Below are 22,476 nucleotides of genomic sequence, written 5' to 3' on the forward strand. Positions count from 1 at the left end.
AAACAACGTACTAATTTAAAATAATATTTATATTACTATACATACGTTTATACTTAAAAGAAATTATAACGGTAACTCCTCATATACACGCTTTACCTAGAAACCTGCTAAGTAATACACTGACATTATAAAATTTACACAAAAACACATTAACGGGCTTGGTTTCCATATAGATATGTAATATTTATTCTTTATTTATTCCGTAATGTATCTCCGTTGTAAAATAATAAATCAAACTCTTCTTAGTGTTTTTCAGTCTTACTTTGTAGTATACATTTTTTTACATTTCATTGATGAATAATACTGATTATTAGCAACAATTTTTTTACAATTTCCTAGTGAAAATAGTTAAAATGAAATCACTCCAACCAAATGTATTTATTGTCTCAAAGACTCCTTTATTTGTTTGGACAAACTTCTGGCAGTTAGACTAGACACGACGTGTTTGCTTTTCCCCTAAAAACAGTTAAATAAAATTTTAGTCAGTATTAACGTTATAAAATCATCAAGAACTTCAACTTCCTATAAGCTCCCATAATAAAATATGAATAAAATGAAAATTTTCTAGAAAACGAGATCCGATTCCATACATACTTAAACTATACAGCCGTGAAATTTACTTACGTCATTAATTTCAAACTTTTTCCTCAAATCCTTGACTGACACTCTAAATTCATCGATTTCCTCTACCGACTTTCGAACATCATCACCCTCTGGGTGAATATGAACTTCCGATGTATCCATTTCCGATAGCTTTTCCAAGATATCGTGAACTAATTTCTTCCTGGCAATTTCTTCCAAGTCTGGCTCCAATTTGTTAACAAGTTTCGATCTAACTTCTTCATTCCAATGCTTAGTTTCAATTTTCTCCGCGCTGATCTCGCGCTTAAACTCGTAGCTTTTATGACCTACTTCTGATATAGTCGAGGACACATTATCCACAGAGCTATAAATTTCTTTCTTTTCATAAGGAGCTGACGCAGGTCTCCTATCCGGGAACACCTCCTCATCTGAGTTATATTGAGAAATTTTTCTCGACCTGGACTGATATTCGTCTGGGATAAATTCTCTGCTATTCAATGCAATTTTTCGGACTTTCGGATCTTTGTAGATCTTCGAAATCAACGTGTTATCTTTTCGTTTCGGCAAGGCTTCAACTTCATCTGTAGACAGAAGATCTTCCGACGAACTGTAGATAAACTTTCGAGTGCTCAGTGGCTTTGGTGTTAGCAGACTCGGCGACGCAGATCTGATGGCAATTTCTCTACTCGATGACCTTTCTTCATTTTCTAGTTTGAATTTTACGTCTACCGAATCTTTCTTAGCAATGCTCGCGTTGGAGTGAATCGAGAGTAAGTCTTCTTCGGAACTAAACGACATTTTCCCGGTTTTTCCGGACGAATAATCATTGTCCGATGTAAACCCATGGTCGATAGTATCCAGTGATATTTCCGGTGCGCTTTTTACTTCCAAACTCCATTGATTTTGATAGTTTGGACGGGATTCTTCACCGGCCAACCGCCCCTCCCTAGTCGACTGAGCGAATTGCCTGACTCGGTGATCCTTGTAGATTTTGGATATCAGGGTATTATCTTTTCGGTGATGTAAAACTTTTGGTGGAGCGTCGAAAGAATCGGCCAACAGATCAGACTCACTGTGATGTCGGCGTAACACGTTTGGGTTTGTCGTTGCTACCAGATGCCTTTGCGTAGGTGTGGGGGCCTTTATGAACCGGCGATGGTCGTCCTTTTCTTCAGCACCGAGAACTCGGGGTTTAGCCACGGGAACTTCTTTTATAGTCGGATGTATCTCCGCTGCTAGAAGAGAATCCTCGTCGCCATTGTTATCTGATATCGCCGTATACGTTCCTTGAGCATCGGTTGACTTAATAGGTATGGATATTTCTTCGTGCTTGTTTTTCCTAATAATTTGTGAGTTTTCAACGTCGTAGAAGTTAACATAACTCAGGTCTGAGTCGCTTGTGAGAGAGATATTACTCTCGACTGCGAAACTCCCACCGTAACTTTGAATTTTTGGCTCTTGCTTAAACAAATCTTCTTCTACGCATTCGTATAAAGCCTCGTGTTGTTCGGAATCTGTTACGACGGCGTGAACAGCGTGATGTACCCCGTTCGTTTCGGAGTATTGGTAAATTTCATCTTCGGGTGGTTTTTGTGGAGGCCAGTTCACGCCGTTTATCTGTGAAGGGTTAGCGAATTAATATGAAGAATGGAATTAGTCACAAGCTGATTTGTTACAAATATTATTGATCGTTTAAGCGTAGCGGGTGATGTAATGATAAAAATGCGATTAATCGCAAGGGGGTTAAAACAGTGGTACCATCGTTGTGCCGAAATAAAATATTCATAAAACAATGCAACTTTTTGCATTGAAACCAGGGCCTTAGAAACAAAATGGCTAAAGTGGACATGATAAAATTCTACAATTTATGTTTAAGTGCGGCATTTATCCGTAAGAGAGCGCAATCGATATTGTTATCCCTAAATTTCAAGATTTTTCGGAAAATCCTTAAATTAAGCAATAACTTTATTAGAAACCCTGAAAAACTCCGAGTTACGTAAACTAAATTCATCCAATCAAGAAACCGCAAACAATTTTACACACAAAAAAATAATTTTTCACTCTCTGCAATTGGCAAAGTGTGAATAAAAAATTCAGATAAGGTGCATATAATTTCTAGAAAGCAAGTTTTTATTATATTATATGAACCCATTGCTATGGAATTTTTTGCAAATAGCATTAAACTATCCCTTTCATGACGTTTTTGGGATGACATAATGGTGAAACTAGCTGTAAGGTAAAATGTCAATTTCCATCCATACTGTCAGGAGCAACCGTATGATAAGAGGTTTTGCTTACGACTTTGTGATATGATGTAAAAATGCCGTTTTTCTATTTGAGTATTGTTAGTATTGCGACTTACCGAAATTGTTATATACTTTGTGAAACATCTAATAAGACCAAACCAAAACGTATAAAATTTGAAATACCTAACTTACCAATTCAAGACGTAATAATTACCGAACGAAATAAAGACTATTCGTGTGTACATTTAACAAATATTTATTTTTACAATATCAACAATACTCAACAATTTTTATACATTTCATGTACAATTTTTAAGACTATGTAATACATCTACCTACATTGAACCTTATGACCAGAAAAGAACTACATTTCTTCCCAACATTTTCTTCAACCGATATTTGACGCGAACACTGAAGAATATAGTGAAGGGAACATAAGAAAGCTTAAGGAAGGCACTACTTTTTAATTTTCTGGAAAGTTGAGTAGAGGGTTTTTTACGAAATTTTTACTAAAATCTTTAGAGGAGTAGAGACTCCTTGGTAAACTAGAATATGTAGCCATTTCTTCCAAATCATTTATACTTTTCTGCAGACTTACCTCAGAGGATTTGAGCTTTCCTCCTGATGGACTTTTAGCCTGTTTAGCATACCAGTCGGCTCCAAATCTATAATCAAACTATATGTCTGTATGTTGCAAAATACATTTAAATTTTTTAGAACACTCTTAGTTTTATCTTTCTCTTTGTGCAATTTTCGCTATTGCGCCCAATAAAAGAAAAACATTTTATTTAATCTAAAACTATATTAAGCTATATAAAATTGTATATGGAACACTGTAGGAGAATTATTTTACCAAATAGTATATCTGAGTCATGAATCGATATTTAGCATGACCTTAAGTTAAATTGGTAACATTGTTTCGTTCAATTTTAAAATACATGGAATACACTTGAAATATTTTGATAAATGATAACACGTAAAGTAAAAACCAACATATCCGGATAAATTCACTCACTGTTTCGAGGTAACGCCTATTTATGGAAAGATCTGATTTTGAAATCATGTCAATATCTCTATACAGCCATTTGAGATGCAGAAAATTTCTACACAATGAACGGAAATGGAAAAGTCAAATATTATTCTAGGATTATGCCTCAATATTTTTACTATTTTTAATACTAATTTTATAGTGGAGTATTTAGATGGACAACAAAAAATAATAAAAACGACGCTTTAGTAACGAGTTGGTTTAGGCAACAGCGAAGTGAGTTTTTAATAAACTACGATCTGATGGATCCCTGTGTTGTATACTATACTATTTCTACGACGTTCTTCATTCACTCGCTTATTAAACACTCGCTCTGCTGCGTCCAGCTCGTGTCAAAACTCATAAATATATTGTCGTTTATCAATCTTATTGCATAATATACTATTATCGACACAACAACTTTACAGCCAACATATAGCTTTATTCATAGTTCTGTGAGTGTGTGAAATGCTATTTTCTGCAATGTATTCTTATTATTCTTGTACTTACTAAAAGTAAAGCAGTATGTTGCTCTGACGTGTCGCGTTCTGATGCTCTATGACGAAAGGTTTGCCGTTTTATCAAAATGTAACATGACAAAAGTCATAGCGTCAGATCAATGTGCCCGCTGATCATTTAAATAAACTCGGAAATAATTGTCTGATATATATAGCAACATATTACATCAAAGCAATGTGTTCCCGGCTTAACGCAATCAGCCATAAAACGCTAATATTTTTCAATAAAATTATTTTCGTGTGTGATCTAACCACTGATATGTAGAGAGTGCAAAACGCTGATTTTATAATTTCACTAGATATATGTGGATTTTGACGGACTTACACGTGAGTAGTATTGTTTCCATCGCTTTCTGCGAGCACATCCACCAACCTTTTCGGCATGACGCTACCACGATAATTACAAAATGACACCTAATTCGCTCCACACCACGACAATTACGATTTGGTATCTTTTCGAGCGACAAGGCGAACAGCAAATATGCTAAATTACTGATTACGTTTTATCTTATCAAATAAAAAAATGAATTTATGATAATATCTTGAAATAATCTCGAGCTGATCCGTTAAAAATGTTTGCAATTTGCCCCAGCTATAATCTGTTGTCGAGAAGAAGGTGTCAATCAGTTTTGTGGTCGGTGAAATTTTGTTTCGGGGAAACCATCAATCATCTGTTAGCGGTTATCACTTAATAACTGTTATGACTTTCTACAACAATATGTATAATGTAATGTGTTCATTCTATTAATGCCATTACCAATTGTGCATGAGTAGAATATGATTTAAAATTGTTAAAGTTGACAAACACCGTTTTACACATTAACTAAGCTTTTTCTATGAGCATTATTGTTTTGTCGGAAACGTGTGAATTGGCTCGAGACCCTGGCTAACAAAGCTAAAAGTGACCCTTTCCGTTTCTTGATCGATTCATAATTGAGTATATTAAAGTACGGAATAAGAAAAGGTATTTTACGGATCAACATTTTTGGACCAATTGGACTGTATAATAATTTTGAAATGAAAACTATGTAAGCCGAGCGGGGCAACGAAATAACTGTAGCGACTTACCGCGGTGCCACGGAGCTGCCTTGTATTCTGGGTTCGTCTTCGGGGTACCCCATGGTGATGCGAAAATGTTATTTGGCAAAATTAACGACCGGCGAAATGCAGAACAGGAAGCTAAAGCGGAACGAGCACAGCGAAAACTACCTTTCCGACAGCGTGGTTTTATAGCCGATCGACCCGAAAATTAAGTTATCGGCAAAAAAAAGGGGGAACGCGAAAAAAGTCGCATGTAGAAATTTCGTTGCCATTTAGCGCCCAATTTTAAACTATAAACTATAAAAAATATTAAAGAAAACATAAATTCTTAAAGTCAAATAAAAATTAATCATTAATAAACTATAAATATGAAACTTATTCACACTGACAAATTAATATGGGACTCAAAATCTCCCTCGCTACGCTGCTTAGGCTACTGATTTACGAATAAAATTAAAAAATTGATAAAATGAAGTTGAAGTAATTGTAATTGTAATTGAAGTAATAAGAATTCTAAAACATGATAATAATGCCTATGTATTAATAAATTAATAAAATTAACGAAAGTTTTAAACTATAAACTATAAAAAATATTAAAGAAAACATAAATTCTTAAAATTAAATAAAAATTAATCATTAATAATCTATAAATAAGTATGAAACTTATTCACACTGACAAATTAATATTGGACCCAAAATCTCCCTCGCTACGCTGCTTAGGCTACTGATTTACGAATAAAATTAAAAAATTGATAAAATGAAGTTGAAGTAATTGTAATTGAAGTAATAAGAATTCTAAAACATGATAATAATGCTTATGTATTAATAAATTAATAAAATTAACGAAAGTTTAATTAGGATATAATCGTTTGTGTTTCTTGTTTGTTGTCTATGTTATACGCAAATTGAATTAGAACAAAAAATGTTCAGATTTTCACAATTTTTAATGTTTTGTGACAGCTGTTTCGGCAACACCGTGCCTTTATCAAATACAAAATATGACTATATTCCGACACTTATATATAAAAACATAGATTTTTTAATTACATGGATAGGGTATAAATTTAAATTTAACAACGGAGACGCATTTAAACCCAATTGGTCATTAAGTAATAAATTCGAATATCTCAGTTTGTTAATCTCCATAGCTTCCAACAAATTTAATTTTTTGCTTTTTGAATGATTACGTAAAATATCAAAATTTTGGGACAAGATCCACATTTCAACTTGTAGACTCCGGATTTTTTTTTAAAGCAATATTAATACCAAATTTAGATAGATGTTTCGAAATTTTCTTGCTGGGTTCTCCTGTGTATTTAATGGTTTTATAAATTTTGCGTATATATATATATATATATATATATATATATATATATATATATATATATATATATATATATATATATATATATATATATATATATATATATATATATATATATATATATATATATATATATATATATATATATATATAGTTGTCTTTTACAAGCAAGTCTTGTTTTATGATAGGGTTAACTTGCCTCTGCCTGAGAATATTGTCTATTAGGTTTATTACGTCAATTGGTGGAAAGCTAGGAAATAAGTTTTGAACATAAAATGAAACTAGAATTGCCTTGGGAAGAATTTTTATGTCTTTAACTTTGTTAATTAGTTCGAATGAACTTTTGATTGCATATCTAGGTTTAAAAACAGTATTATATTATAAAATTTTAATTAACCTTATTGAAAATTTAACTGTTGGTGCTGTTACAAAAGAAACTACAGGTTTTATTGGCATAAGCTGTTTGTGTAATTTTTTTAAAGAATATGACTTTGGAGGTTGAGAGTTCATGATTATCAGTTGGCATTTATCCTTGTCAAAAGTAGTTTCAAATAACTCTGAACTCTATCTATCCCATATTAAACACCGAAAACAAAATTTATAAAACAATAAAATACATAGGAGAACCTAGCAAGAAAATTTCGAAACATCTATCTAAATTTGGTTTTAATATTACCATAGGACATTTTCTAAAAAACAATAAAACCAAATTACAAAAAACTCAAAAATCCGGAGTCTACAAGTTGAAAAGTGGATCTTGTCCTAAAATGTATATCGGACTAATAGGTAGAACATTTAAGAAACGCATTAACGAACATAAAAGGGCTCATAAAAATAAAAGTTTGGATTCTAACCATGGAATTCATTTAAATTCCGAAATGCACAACTTTGATGATAATTTTGATATTTTACATAATCATTAAAAAACCAAACAACTAAATTTGTTGGAATTAGAATTTATTACTTAATGAGCAATTGATCCAGTTATTTCGCCAATTATATAATTATATAATGCACTCCCTTTAGAACCGAAAGGCGTTATTTGGATGTGTAATAAATGTATTCTTTTTTCTATATTATTGCTTTCACAATCTAATAGTTTTTCACTGGATATTTTGCCTGAATGTATCGACGATAATTTTATTTGTTTGGAGTATCAGTATTCTGACTTGGTGATGACATTCTAGAAAAATATATACTATTCTCCTAAAAACCATATTTAAATGAGATGATCATTATTAAATTTATCGGCTAATTAAAATGATATCTACATAATAATAAAACATCCACTTGGTTTTGTAATTTTTTTATGATTATTAACTTGGATTAAGATAACTCCATTCGAATACTTACGAACCATTATTTAATTCTTGTCTTACTGGATAGTTTATTCCTTCCATCGCGCGACGTAGACACGATATTGCAAAATAACGTATCAACCAAGACAATTTCGATGAGAGTAATAAGTCATGGACCAAGATAATTTTTTAATAAATAAACAGCATTTGGAATAACTATTATGGATATCCATGTTTAAGCGATACTTACGAGGATCCAACAGAAGAGGAAGAACGCTGTAAGCGTTTCTCGATATTTTCTCTAGAGTAGGGATTATTTTTCATCTGAACAGCATGTTTCCATTTCTCCCTTTCACGTTTGCTATAACTACCTGTCAAGAAAAATATACTATTGTAACTTTATTGGTCAAGTTTCCAGTCTATAACTTCATGGCCTACCGGAAAATTCCACTTCTCCGGAGCTATCAGATTTATATTCCTCGTTTTCATTAATAATGGTCGTTCGCGGTGTCGGCACTCGGTCGTGGAAGTTTTCTGTTCTAGACGTAATTACATCGGAATATTTTGGTGCGGTTGATGTGTCTAGGTTTCGCGAAGGTCTAAATTAAATAAATTAAGCAACTGGGTGAAACAAAAAAACAAATAAAACTTTTTAGAAACATATGAAAACGTACCTTGCGGGAGGCGTTGGACTTTTCAATATCGTCCTTGGCAAGGAGCCATATCTCTCAGTATACTCAGCCTCTTTTTCCGTGTTGCTGTAGACGGAAAGAAACGACGAGTCTTCAACATCTGCAATCAGACTCTGTTACTTTCGAAAAAAATAAGTTCACTTTTAGACGCACTGTCATCATCTACACTGACGTCCGTCTTGGAGATCTGACTTGAACTCATCAATTCAAATCTTCTCTGTTCCCGACCGTTAACTTCCTTCACCCCAGAATCGGTCGATGACTCGCTCTGTTCATCTGCGTGTTCGACCAATTCAGGATTTCGTTTGCCACCCCCGATTATAGTTTTCGATTCTATCAATAGCGTGTGAGCTTTAGGTAATGGTTCCGGTTCTTCAAAGTCCGATCCTACGTCGGATAAATCAGAAGTATCATCGACCGGTTTATCGCCGATAAAAACCTGGTGAAACAAAAGTTTAACTCAAAATTTTAAATAGTGTATTTGATGAAGACCTTAGCTTCTGTTGTAGGGTTTGGCACCAGCATCGGAACGGGTACTGGCGAAGGGGTTCCTTGGAAGTGGCGTCTCTGAAGGAACCAGTTGGTGTCACTATCGCCGAGCAGCGAAGAGCTTGATCTGAAATAGTCTGTGCCATCTTCTTCGTCCTCTGAGTGTAATCGATCCACTTCTTCAATATCCTGTTTTATCTAAAACAAGAGATCATATGATGACAGTTTGTTCCATTGTTGTTTTCTAAAAATAAATGCACAATTACTTTGATGTGCATTTGATTTTTCGACTATAAAGTCAAGCCCAACATCAGTTACAGTGCATTTCAGAATTTGTTGAGAGTAACTAAGTTGAAGAATGCGTGATAATAATAAATAATTGCTGGACATGGTAATAAAACCGACAAGCTCTACGGGAAGATACAATACAGGACGCTGTCGTGGTAACAAAAGCGCCGACCAAGTAGCCTGCCAAGGCTCGCCAAGGAGCGTAATTGGGCCAGAACCCTTTGGAGTGGCCATTGCAAAAACAGCCTTCAAGCAATGGATGGAAAAAGAGGCCAGGTAAGCTACAAAAAGAAGGCAGTACAGTCTACTGACGTGCTACTACCAGAGGGAATGGAAGGAAACACTGAATGCAGATTGGGCAAGGAGAGAAGAAAAATGCCATACACGTATTATGCCTATGTGGAGGTATATTGGAACAGCCTGGGCGTAACCAAACTTGAGGCAACGAGCTGCACCAAGGAACCACTATCGAATCTGCCAAGTCTAATTAGAGAGATGCTAGATAGAGCTCTATAACTATGTAGGAAGTCGCAATAGATTCGTTAGGTCGCAGTGACAGACAGACAGGCTAAATAAACTCTCCCAATCTGAATCTGAATCTACCATATAACCTAATAATATTTCTGGGTTTGCTTTTATAAAGTTTTTAGAACAAGAATTACAAAGTTTTATTTACCATAAGGGTAACCCGATCCACGTATTTTTTTGATCCCAAACTTGAATCCGTTTGGATCCATTCTTCCGAACTAGAAACGGAGGACGTTTCTAAATCAGTAGATTTCCATTTGGCGTCTAGAGTTTCCTCACCGAAAAAGTATTCCTTACTTTCGTTTTGGCATGAAACTTTGGACACATGGCTACATACGCTGTTTGCCGAAGAAGACGGCAAGTTACTTTGGCAACTGCTTATCACCTGAAGTAAAAAAAAAATATCGACAAGGATAGGAAACAGTTTCACAAATTTTGTTTGATTTTTGCAAATAATCTCGTCTTTAAACTAAATTAAAACAATAAAAACAACAAATTGAATGTTCATTTTTGGCTCTTTCTATGAAAGATGCCAATATCTATTTCAAAATAATTTCTCTCTCTTGGGGCAAACAAAAATAAGCAAAAGTTGGCGGCAACATAATTAGTGATTGATTTTTTCTATAAGAAAATATTTTCTTCAAAATTACTAAATTTCAATTTGATTTTCAATAAAAAAAAATAAAAAAAACTATGAGCAAAAATTGAAAGATCTAGGTATCATGTCATCATGTCATGTCATCTCATCTTTGAGAAAGTTTCTCTTTATTATTTTTTGCTTCAACTTAAAATAATTTTCAAAAGAATGTTTTGTGCTTCATTCGGCGTTAAAAGCGATCAAGATGATTAACCAGCATGAAATTAATAAAATAATTTTCACAACAGAATTTTCAACATAAAGATTTACTTATTGTATTTCCTTTAATTATATTATACCATTTTTAGTCGCGTCGAGAGGTTTTACAGTTTTTTCTCTCTAGTTTATTCAATATAATTATTTAGGGATACCTCTTGAAACGTTAACATTTAACAAACATAATAAATTAATCTTATTAAAATAGACACTTCAATTTTCGAACAACCTGTATAACGCGAAAATTATTTTAAGGATAAGCCTACAGCAGTTTTTTTTATCCATTTTAAACAAGCACAAAAAAAAAGAAAATCAAAATTACACTTTTCGTTTAATTGACGATCTTGCTTCGATATAGCAATTTGTATCACTAACAACGTAACGGCTGCTTAAAACAAGAGGTATACAAATTTCACCATTAATTAAAGCCAATCGGCTGCTTTATTAAAATCTTGATAAGTAAATAAACTTTCACACTGACGGCTAAATATCAATTATAGTCGCGAAAGTTAATTATAATCAAAATATGTTTTAAACATTTGAAATATAATATAAAAATAAAAACAAATTTTTAATTTTCGATAGCTCTGTTTATAACGCAAATGTTCATAGATAGAAGAAGAAGAAAGCAGTTCCATATCTGTGTTTAAAATTATTCTATTAAAAGGAGCAGCTCCAAATCATTATTTTTTAGTAACAAATAGTTAACGGTAATTATGCTATTATGGCCAATTTACACTACCATCAGCATTAAACACTAACTTGGCGGTAATATTTTCTCGACGATTTAATGGAGACTATAGCCATTACTAAACCGAAACATTGACGATACAGTAGCGGGACTGACACTAAAGAAACCATAAAAGATTAGCTTGCACGCAATTAACAGGATTGATTTTCAAAGCTCACCACGGTAAGAGAGAAGGGCAAACAACAAACAATAAATTTATTTTTCAATATGAGATAATTAGGCAATATGGCGACATTACAGAAAGAAATATACTTCTTAAAATTGAAAAATGACATAAGAATGGTTTCAAACCTACCAAAACTACCAAGTGTCAAGTGATAAACAACTTTTTAAGATCCTTTTGAATAAGTTTTTTATTTTAATTAATTTATAATGATATCAACTAGATTTTTCAAAAAATAGAGCGTTGTAGGGGCTTAATTTCCATCAAGTTTTACAGTTTTCAGAAATTAAAAAATATGCGTTTCATCTGTGTCTCTTTATCCCATATATTTATTGTATGTAATATAAAACTTTTTCGTGTGTGAACTTTGAACAAAGCGTACCAAAACCATTTAAATGTTATATCAAAATAATTACATTATAAATCATTTTAAATCTTTACGTATTTCGAAATTTACCTTATTGATAATTGCTGTGGCCAAAAGGTCTTCGTAGGTTCTGCTAGGGTTTCCTTCTGCGGTAGTTGAATGATCTTGAGTTTGCTGTAGCCGAGGTAACGTCGCAGCTTCCTTTAAAAGTTGCTCGATCAATTGCTTTAACGCTTCATGTGCTGAGCTGGGCGATTGACCTGTTATAGGCAAATCTGAAAGGCAATGTTTGCTGCATGCGGTCTGACAATAAAACTTTATATTTAAATCCCAAAAATGTTTTAGTTATGTTCACTCCTTTATCAAGTGGTTATTGTAGCTAATTAATTTATTAATTGGTTACACTGTTAAAGCATATTTTTTACAAATATGTCCCCTAGAACGTGGAGTTGGATACCATTCCTTGCAATTAAAAAATATTTCATATGTAAACGTTTAATTGCCCCTTCTGAAAATTTAGTTAATGGAGATTTTAAAATGCCCATTTTAACAGTAATTTCGGTCATATTACCTATGTCATTTTGTTTACAATAGTTGACCGAAAATTTGAGCCTTTTATAGGGTGTCCAATATTACAACCGCAACATTAATTTTACAATGAATGGAAAGAATATAAAAACATTAATATTTATTGTTTATTTATCGACATGATAGGATGTTTATGTCTTGTACGTAAAATTACAAAAATAAGTAATCAATCATTGTGCTTTTAATAATTTGAGACATTTCATTGCAAATCAAAATGAAATTAATCATGATTTAAGTGTATAGGGTGACACAAAATAAAGCAACGAGAAAGGGGATTGCTGAAATATAAAAATTCTCTTCTAATTTAGTTTCGATGATAATTATTAATCATCTGTTATATTTCTTCAATCACAACAAAACTGACAATTAAATAATGAATGATAAAATGAAATTAAATGATTACCATTTGTATTAATATTTTAGTTTTATTGATAATATTTACGGCACCACTGAATTTCACAAAAATGAGAAAAACTAATTTCAAACATCAGAATGTTTCGTCAACAAGGCAAAAACTCTGTATTTCTGTGGATAAATTGCTTACACCTTTCACAGAAAATCGAAAATTAAGACACCCTTTACTCTGCCGTACTTAGATTAGTGTTAGATATATAGATTTGTTTTTAAAAAAATGGATGCGCTCTTAAATTAGACATCGTTAAACTAAGCAAATTTATTTGATATTTTTAAAAGGTTTGTCCTAGATAGATAATACACATTCGAAAACAAACACCAAAACTACGTAAATTACAAATAACACTTCCAGTGGTAAAAAAAGTAAGTGTAAATAGACAGGTCTAAAAGCTTACCCAAAATAACTTCGACGAGGTAGTAAAATGCAAATAATCCGACACAAAACAAAACATAAAATGTCACAGAAACACTTATCAACACTGTGAAAAACATTTCGGCAACAACAATCGCTACCCGAGGTGCCGCGACGTCGATTAAATTGATTTACTGTTATTTTTTCCGAACTGCATAGATATTGATAGTAAATATACTCGTACGGAATTCAAAAGATGCGCCTGTATGAAAATTTCTAGGTTAAATTTGTATCACACAAACCAGTCAAGGTAGACATGGTGTACCTAGCGAAAAACAAAACCGAACTAAAATTACTGTGCATGTGTGTATTCGTTAACAATAATTGTTATCTGTATGTTCAAACATTAATATAAAAACCAAGCCACACCGCCTAAAGGTTGTAGCTTCGTATTTTCCCATTTTTTTTTATATATTTAGAAAAACGTATAGCAAATCGTTTCCGATTTGATCTGGAGAAGGCTTTGAGGATAAAAATAATCACTGCATTGGGGGTACGCTCATCTATTATTGCCGCACGCAAGTGATAAAGAAACACTTGTACAATTTGATGTAGTTTATCAAAAGTTACAAATGTAATTTAAAATATTCAATCAAACAGCATATTGAGTTCCATGTCTTAACTTGTTTTACTTCAAGGTTACTGCCATTTGATTTACGTCACTTATTATTCGCTCATCAAACGAAGTTTCTCTAGGCGTTATTTAAATGACATTCAATTTTTTACACACATACAAAGTAATTGATATGAAAGCCCATCTATCTGATCAGAACAAGTTATTTTACTTAAAAAAGTATTTATAGGAATGTTTTTTATGTTTTCTCAGAAATGAGATAAAGATATCAGGCGACCGCAAAGTCTGGATAATTATTGTTTGGAAACGTAGGACGCATCAAAGAGGATGGCTGGAAATGCCTAAAAAATAATCTAGACTTTCGAGAAACCGTTAATTTCTTGTCAAGTTATTTTCCCAGAACGCCTGTATGTGAGCTCGAAAAAGGAAATTAAACAGAGAAACCATTTCATGGAGCACAAGGAAAAAATCTTTCTTTATAAAAACGATTTTTATTAGTATTAGGAAATTAATAAAAATATGTTTTTTAAAGTTGATTAAGATGGTTCATTGAACTGATTTAGTTAATCAAAATTAGCATGAATAATTCAAAAAATAAACATCATAAATTAGATTAGATTTTCTCGATTAACAATATAAATCATCACACTGGTTCCTATAACAGCAAATTTTACCTCCCTTGGTTCCCTTTCCCCATATTATTACATATTCAAGATGTCTGCAGAAAGTGAAACCAGTCAGAGCCTTGTGAAAAATTCATCAAGAACGAAACGACCACATTGGCTAATTAAAAACACGTCACATTCATCCATTATTTTTTGAATATCGTATTGTATATGTAATTTAATGGATAACTTTATGATAATTTAGTACTATAAACATTCCCGTTAAACGACCATTTCGTCCGACGCGACGCCGTGAATTATTTCTACTTAAATATTCGCCATTGCTTTCCGTAACGCGCCTAAAGTTTCAAACTCACAGTACGGCTTCATAGAAGCGAGAAATCCGCAAACACACTATAATCGAACTTTGAACTCTGGACTTACACGCGTATAAGTAAATTAAAAATGATGATAACTTTGGTCAAGGTGCGCTTGTAGACCGCCGAGAAGGAGATTCAATTGTACCTTGGTGCAAGGAGGAATAAATAAAACGTGACCAAATCAAAGACAAGCGGCGAAAAACTAAAAATAAAGTGATACGTAAACTCGAAGCAAATATGGTACAAAAGATTAAAACAGATTATAAGACAATCCATACCAATCTGAAACACTACCTTATCTCAGAAACTATAGAGGATGGAGCCAAAAGTTAAATACCATATTACATTGCCAATATTAAATTGCTAAAACACTTTTTTTTTAAATTGAAACTACCTTTTTTTATAATCTTATTATATTTAGCATAAAAAATTAAGGCGATTTTATATAAAAGTTGCTATATAAGTTCAGTTAGTCTAAGGTGGGTACGTCGGCGTTTAAACAAAACAAGTGCTATAAGGCTGCTTGCGTATTATGTTTACCACAGAGGAAAAGATTGATATGTTAGGAAGTTACATATCGAACGATAAAAACCGAACCCTGGCTCTTAGAGATTATATTAGAAAATTTGCATTTAGGAGGCATTCAGAAAAAAAAGATCTTCGACAGGATTTACCAACACTTTAGAATATTTCGAACTTTGAAGTAGGAAAAAATAGACCTCGTCATATTTTAATAATGAAGAACAACTTAATATTTTGTTGCATTTTGCAGAGACCCCTGAAGATTTAACCCGAAACGCGTCCTTAGATCTAGATGTCAAAAGAACAAAGATTCGAACGTGCCCTTAAATAATCAACTGGTAGCCCTTTAAATTCTATCCAGTGCAGAAATTAGTGCAACGGGATTACAACATCAGGTTATGGAGAGACAGTTTTCAGAAAATATAATTGTTAACATTATTTGGACAGATGAGTCCATATTTACAATCTCAAGTGAAATTTAAAATCTGAAAAATTCCAATTACTGGAAAAACAAGAATAAAAAACATTACAACTTCAGGTGGAATCTCTGTCAAAATATGGCGCACCATTAGGTTCAGGAGAGCTTTTAAATATTACCCATCTCTTTGTTGAAAATGAAGTGCCTGAAAGGGGACGACGAAATTTAATTCGGCTAGCAGGATAGCGCTCCTTATCACAGAAGTCAAGAAATTATCACCTACTTTTTATAAAACTTCTGGACTCCTCCTGCGTCGGTTTTTGTTGACTCGAACTTGCTAACGTTTGGCCAAGTATCCTGTTGACTTCTTCAGAGCTTGACTGAAACTTAGTTTCAGTTGTGAAGAAGCCAACAGGACGATTAGCGAAACTTTAGTAAATTCGAGTCAACAACAACTGACGCAGGAGGAATCCAGAAGTTTTATAAAAAGTATTACAGTAACCCGTGGAAATTTCTTTGAAAAATTAGTACCTATTTAAATGCACACTATACAGAATGGATTGGGGAGAATGGGGGGAATGGGTTACCTCCAAGAAAAAACGACTTACCTAACCTAGATTTTTTTCTATGGGGAACAGTTAAAGATTTTATCAACAGAGTCCGTGAACTGCCGAGGAACTTAAACCTAGGAAGGTATCGGATATTTAAATGGGACTGAAGCTGTTAGAAATGCCATTATGTATTTAAAAACCCTTTAAACTGCTTGTATTGCTCCAAGGGCAGGAAATATTGAAAAACTGTTACCATAATTATTATCCTTTGTAAGTTATTAATTTTTTATTAGTAGTTCATTAACAAAAAAAAACACCAACCTTATCGCTTATAAAAATTTATAATTTATAATTATATAAATAATGTATAACATAATCTTTCGATCTTCATAAGTGCATCGACAAAATTATGGTCAACTATGAAATGGCAAATCATAGTGGCAGCACTGTGTAGGCACTTTAGCACTTGTTTTGTTCAAATGCCGTCATAGCCACCTTACTACACTAACTGAACTTATGCAGCATATTATTTGTGATAGACAAATGTTTAAGAGGAAACATTTCAAAAAGTAAAAACATTGGACATATACAAGCTTATATAAAATTGTCCATAATTTTTAGTGCTAAATATGGATTATAAAAATGGGTAGTTTCCATTTTCAAAAAAAGTTTTTTGGCAGTTTGATTAAATTCATTTTTAGTCTTATTTTTCGCGTACCTTATATTAATATGTATCGAAATTTCTTGTGAAATCCGTTATTCGAGTCCTTCGTCGACAACAAAATTAACTCAAGTGAAACAATGAATGCTTCCGAATTAAAAAATTGACAGATATTTTAAGTCGTGCAAACGTCATTTTTCGCTGAAAAAATTAAAAATGTCAAAAACGGTTAGACTTAGGTATAGGACCTTATACACAAAATATGTCTCAAATTTTGTATAGAATTCAAAAATGACGTAATATACCAGGTGTTCCATTTGAAATAGGAAAGTTTAGACTCTCCCACGAAAAATGAAACACCCTGTATATACAAAATTAAAATTAATTTAGGGTTGGTTGGTTAACTTTTGTATTTAACTTTTGGTTCCATCCCCTATAGTTTCTGAGATAAGGTAGTGTTTCAAGATAAACGGCCCACCCTATACATCGACTCTGTATTTACCTGTTTTTAATTTTAATGTTTAATAAATTCTTCATTAAAGACGGCTGTTGATATACAAATTACATAGAAGTTACAATAAATTATATTTAGTTACGACAACCAAAATTTCATTTCACTTGTAAAGCTATTTAGCTACCAAACCATAACCTTTATTCCCTGTCACTCTGAAAATCTGGTGTTATACTAAAAACTTGAAACAATATGAAAACTGGTATCATTCTCTTTGAAATAATTTCAATACAATTTAAAATCGTCAAGAAAATTTACTTCATTTTTTCGTACCCAGTAATTAATCGAACGCCATAGCGGTATCCCTATTGTTTTCCGTCTTAACGAATCGTGATAAAATTTACGATTACGCGTCATGAAATAACCTTTGGTATTTTTATATAGCCATATATCCGCTGAACAATATTTATTTTCGTTAATCCTATTAATAACAACAGTAATTTATCCCAGACTATTCGCTGAACAATTGTATATATCATTCTCACATTATTTCGCAGTGTATCCAAAATTGTGCAAAATTTCATCAACGTGCTTTAGAGAATCGATTACACACACTTACTGGAAATGGCAATATGCAATGCGGAGCCCAAGTCTGTAAGGGTATTGCTCAGATCTAGATGGTATCTATGGAAAATTTCATCATCTGAAAAATTTAAATTTAGAATCAACTGCTAAAAAATGTGATGACCTTCTGAACCGTAGTTTATTTGTCTTTAAAAACGACTTATGTCTATAACAGTTCACATAACGCGTTTTGTCTGAACATGATATTAAATATATTGTCTTCCCTAAACGTCCTTGTAAACCGTCGCATTTACTAAACTCAAACTGCATAATCTCCGTACCATTAAATACTTACATTGTTTGTCGTTATATAGTTTGGACACACTAGCATTGTCGACATTCCCGCAGAGCATAACATTGACTAGTTTCTCGATGAAGTCACGCACTTGTTCTTTTTCCAGTTTCCGCAAAGATTCTAAAGCGGCGTCTAAGTCAGAGCTTTGCTGGACATTCATACTAGCGTTAAACCAGCCTACAAATTTGTTGATCTTTATTTATGAGTAATGTGAAATAAGGAGAGCGATTCATTTTCTGACAAAAATATCCAAAACAACTTCAACTTCAACATTCACACTAGCGTTAAACCAGCCTACAAATTTATTGATCTTTATTTATGAGAAATGTGAAATAAAGACAGCGGTTTATTTGCTTCAAGGTAAGAATAACCAACACAGCAATTCAAACCGAAGATAGAAGATCAAAAAAATTTTTTTTTCAAATGAGATATTATGCTCTGCTTCTTCTGGGAAAAACGTAAGTATCGATTTTAGAAAGATTTGCTGAAAAAGGAGCTACTGGAGAATGTAAATTTGAATGAACCTCTTTGTACGAAATTTGTTGTCGACGAAATTGCTTGAAAACGAAATATAACGGTACCCTCTTGTAAGAGGCTTTTCAATACTTTTGTGTAATGCTAATAGGGTGTAAATTAATTGTAAATAACATGATTATCTATTTAAAAATACTATTAATTTGCAAATCTTTAGATGCAATCTTTTCATCATTGTCTTCTCGTTCCAATAAAGAAATGACTCTTCTTCAATAAGTGAAATGCTTGAATTAACGTATACAAGAGTGATGATGATTATCAAAAATAATATTTTCATAAATTTTAAAAATTATCCAAATTTCTGTTGCTTCTCACTTCATAAAGAAAGCATCACCAACCAACCAAAAATACAGGCAAAGCAACAAATATATTTTTAAAATTTAATTGGCATTAATTTTAATTTAAGTTTATTAAAATTCATATTTACCGACCATTAGGTTGTACGGCGTGAAATATTTCCTTAAACCACGATTCGGACGGATTTAAACATCTGTGACAGAACCACTTCGTCCATTGAAGTTTTGCACATTTCTTTCTGCACGCTCTGCAACCGCATTGCGAACAGGTAATTAATGTGTTTTCCAATATGTCCTCCACCTGCCTGACATAAACCCCGCAAATCTCACAGTACCAATCGGATCCCCGTTTACGAATCCTGCAACAAAAAAATCATGTAGACATTGTGACGTTTTATATTTGATTTTTGATTTTTTTTAAATGTGGCTTTTAAGGTTTGTGATTGATTAGGTTCCATTTTCAAATTTTCAATATTAAAAATCACAATTATTACGGAAATTACAGTCTACCGTGATTTTTCATTATAGATTCGTTCTCTAAACATTTTTTTAATAGGTAATACGGTGATTAGTAAAACGTTTTTTAAAAGTGTCACGTTACATTAATCTAAGTTACGTTTAAATTGTCAAAATTTAAAAACCCACAATACATAATGGAAACCATAATAGGTTGTTAAGGAGAGATTGGTGTGTTAAACCGAATAGTGATAAAACCGTGCAATTTGTTTATTATTTGAACACGTATCCACTTAATCTATCTTGAATATTTACAACTAACGAAAACTAAAACTAAAAATTTGATTACAATATCTCTCTCAATCCTCGAGATACTTCCAATACGCCATTCGTTTCACATATCACATTTTTAATTTACCCAAAGGTGTACCAGCGATATTTTGTAGGGAAAGGATACTAAAGGAGACACACATTTTGAAAGCAATTTTTTACGCAGAATTAAATGGCTTACATGTAACATTTTTAAAATTAATGGTGTTGGTTAGTTATCAATAAAAAAACGTTTTTTTATATGGGTTTTTAATATGTTTCAATCATTAAAAAGTAAATACAATTGACATAATATTTTGCCCCAGCCTCCTGGGAAAAAATTGAACATTTTAAGTTTGAACAAGTAAGCGGTGAGCCTGGGTATCTAATGGCGTTAGGGTATCCCATTTAGCTACTAGAACAAAGGAAAAGCAACTATGAAAAAAGATTTGAGAGAAGTTGGCAGATAAGTTGGATGCCTCATTTTTACTTTAAACTTTCTAATCTTATACAACAAAACTTTTCATGTGCGAGCAAAATCACCTTAATACATGAAACTAAAAAATGTTTGATAATTATTTCGCGTTATTTTTGTGGCTAACAGGAAAACCATTAAACGTTAAGTTGATAAATTATCGGAATTATGACAATAATAAAGAACCTTATGAAACAACTATTAAAAAATTATGACTTTGCGGCATTGGTAGAAAATGACTTTGCAACCTGACAGATCGCCAATAAGTTTGAATGCGGCATTTTTACGACAGTATTTTCTTCTTCTTTAATAGCTTCTTTTAAACTGTGTTACAGGCAACTATAACAAATATAAAGTAATTCAGTAACCGACAGATAATATTATTGAGTAAGACGACATACGGTATATAAAGTAATTAAACAACGAGAACATCCCATTCTCCCAATTATATAAATGAGCTAGAGAAAGAACAGAATACCCATTACAAGCTACTGAATTTATTTATTAAGTTTTGAAGAGCACAATTTTGATACGTCACATTTTTGGGACATCCTGTACAATATGAACATAATTTTAAAAATGACGATAATAGAGTTACATGGCCACTTATGATGAATATGTTAAAAGAAGATCGTAATATGAAACATATGCTTATTCAGAAGCTTTAATAATATAAATATGCACGCTAATCCCAGGATAAATCAGTCTTTGCAGTTGTAATTATTGTGTCACTTGTGTTTTAAATAAAACATCGTTTTTTAAAAATACGAGTTGCGCATTTCGAAATAAAATTATAGTATCAAACAGTTATCCCCAAATTATATCTTTTACAAAACATTTGCGTTTTATAACCCTGAGTACTGAAAACAAAATAACCTAAGATATATCTGTTATCGCCAATATGTTTTCTACATCGTAATGGATATATTAACCTTGCGCGACATCGATTTAAGTAATAAAAACAGAACAGGTACGCGAAATTGTTTTACTTTGTAAACAAAACAATGGTTGTTTTTGATATTATCCTAGAGCCGGGTTACAACCACGGACGAGGATCCAAAAAAAGTGGGGCGCTAAAGTATATTTGTTGCGGCCAAACGTTTTTGGATGTCAATCCGTTGGAGTAAAACCTTTCGTGCAGAACAACGCTGCATTTAGCCACGTACTTTGCGAACGAGCGTTATTAAGCAATACAACAATTATATAAGTGTTATGTAATGTGTAGCGACGTGCATAATATCAACAAAGCGTGTGCTACTTTTGAAGCGAGAAAGTGAGTTGAATTGAATCCCTGTGCTCAATATCGGCATTGATGTTGTGCGGTTAACATTTCTGTAAGGGGGTGCGCTTTTTTTCGGATACACACATGCTGCCAAAAATTCTCGAATTCGCTCAGAAGATAATCAACACTTGTGGGACTATAAAACAGTGAGCAAAATGTTTTTGAGTTTTCTGATAAGTGTCCAAAATCTGGGGACCGTTGAGGATTATCCGCCGGGAACAAGTTTTGCGCCCAATACGACCCACATAGACGTATTTATGGCTTTGTTCATGCTTTGTACGCTGGAGATTGTGATATTAAAGATTATCACCTACGATTCGGAGAGGGAGGAACGAGAACAGTCCACGAGAACGTCCGCCAGTATTTTCTTCGATAGGGACTGACTAATTCGACTTATTTATTGCGAATCTTGCTTGACTGTTTATTATATTTCTAGTTTGTATTTTAATAAAAACTATTCGA

The 22,476-nt window shown here is 32.7% G+C and overlaps 1 protein-coding gene across 9 annotated transcripts in view; it reads right to left on the bottom strand.

The window, feature by feature from the left end:
• LOC132696137 (uncharacterized) overlaps positions 1 to 22,476 on the bottom strand; it is a 29,655-nt gene continuing 7,179 nt past the window's right edge. Inside the window, exons 3-15 of one of the 9 annotated variants that reach the window (XM_060660773.1) lie at positions 19,628 to 19,851; positions 18,663 to 18,839; positions 18,363 to 18,446; positions 12,258 to 12,442; positions 10,182 to 10,418; positions 9,221 to 9,415; positions 8,882 to 9,167; positions 8,711 to 8,828; positions 8,475 to 8,635; positions 8,287 to 8,407; positions 3,427 to 3,493; positions 625 to 2,199; positions 1 to 456 (exon numbers count right to left, since the gene is read on the bottom strand). In XM_060660773.1, the coding sequence (XP_060516756.1) occupies positions 379 to 456; positions 625 to 2,199; positions 3,427 to 3,493; positions 8,287 to 8,407; positions 8,475 to 8,635; positions 8,711 to 8,828; positions 8,882 to 9,167; positions 9,221 to 9,415; positions 10,182 to 10,418; positions 12,258 to 12,442; positions 18,363 to 18,446; positions 18,663 to 18,839; positions 19,628 to 19,851 (3,508 nt within the window). In that variant the 3' untranslated portion in view covers positions 1 to 378. Of the gene's footprint in view, positions 457 to 624; positions 2,200 to 3,426; positions 3,494 to 8,286; positions 8,408 to 8,474; positions 8,636 to 8,710; positions 8,829 to 8,881; positions 9,168 to 9,220; positions 9,416 to 10,181; positions 10,419 to 12,257; positions 12,443 to 13,564; positions 13,847 to 14,829; positions 15,193 to 18,362; positions 18,447 to 18,662; positions 18,840 to 19,627; positions 19,852 to 22,476 lie in introns of those variants that run through there. The other 8 variants (XM_060660776.1, XM_060660775.1, XM_060660782.1 and 5 more) reach the window with 8 other exon arrangements.

Source organism: Cylas formicarius, unplaced genomic scaffold, assembly GCF_029955315.1.
Source record: "Cylas formicarius isolate icCylForm1 unplaced genomic scaffold, icCylForm1.1 PGA_scaffold_1__22_contigs__length_36826433, whole genome shotgun sequence".
Lineage (NCBI taxonomy): Eukaryota > Metazoa > Arthropoda > Insecta > Coleoptera > Brentidae > Cylas > Cylas formicarius.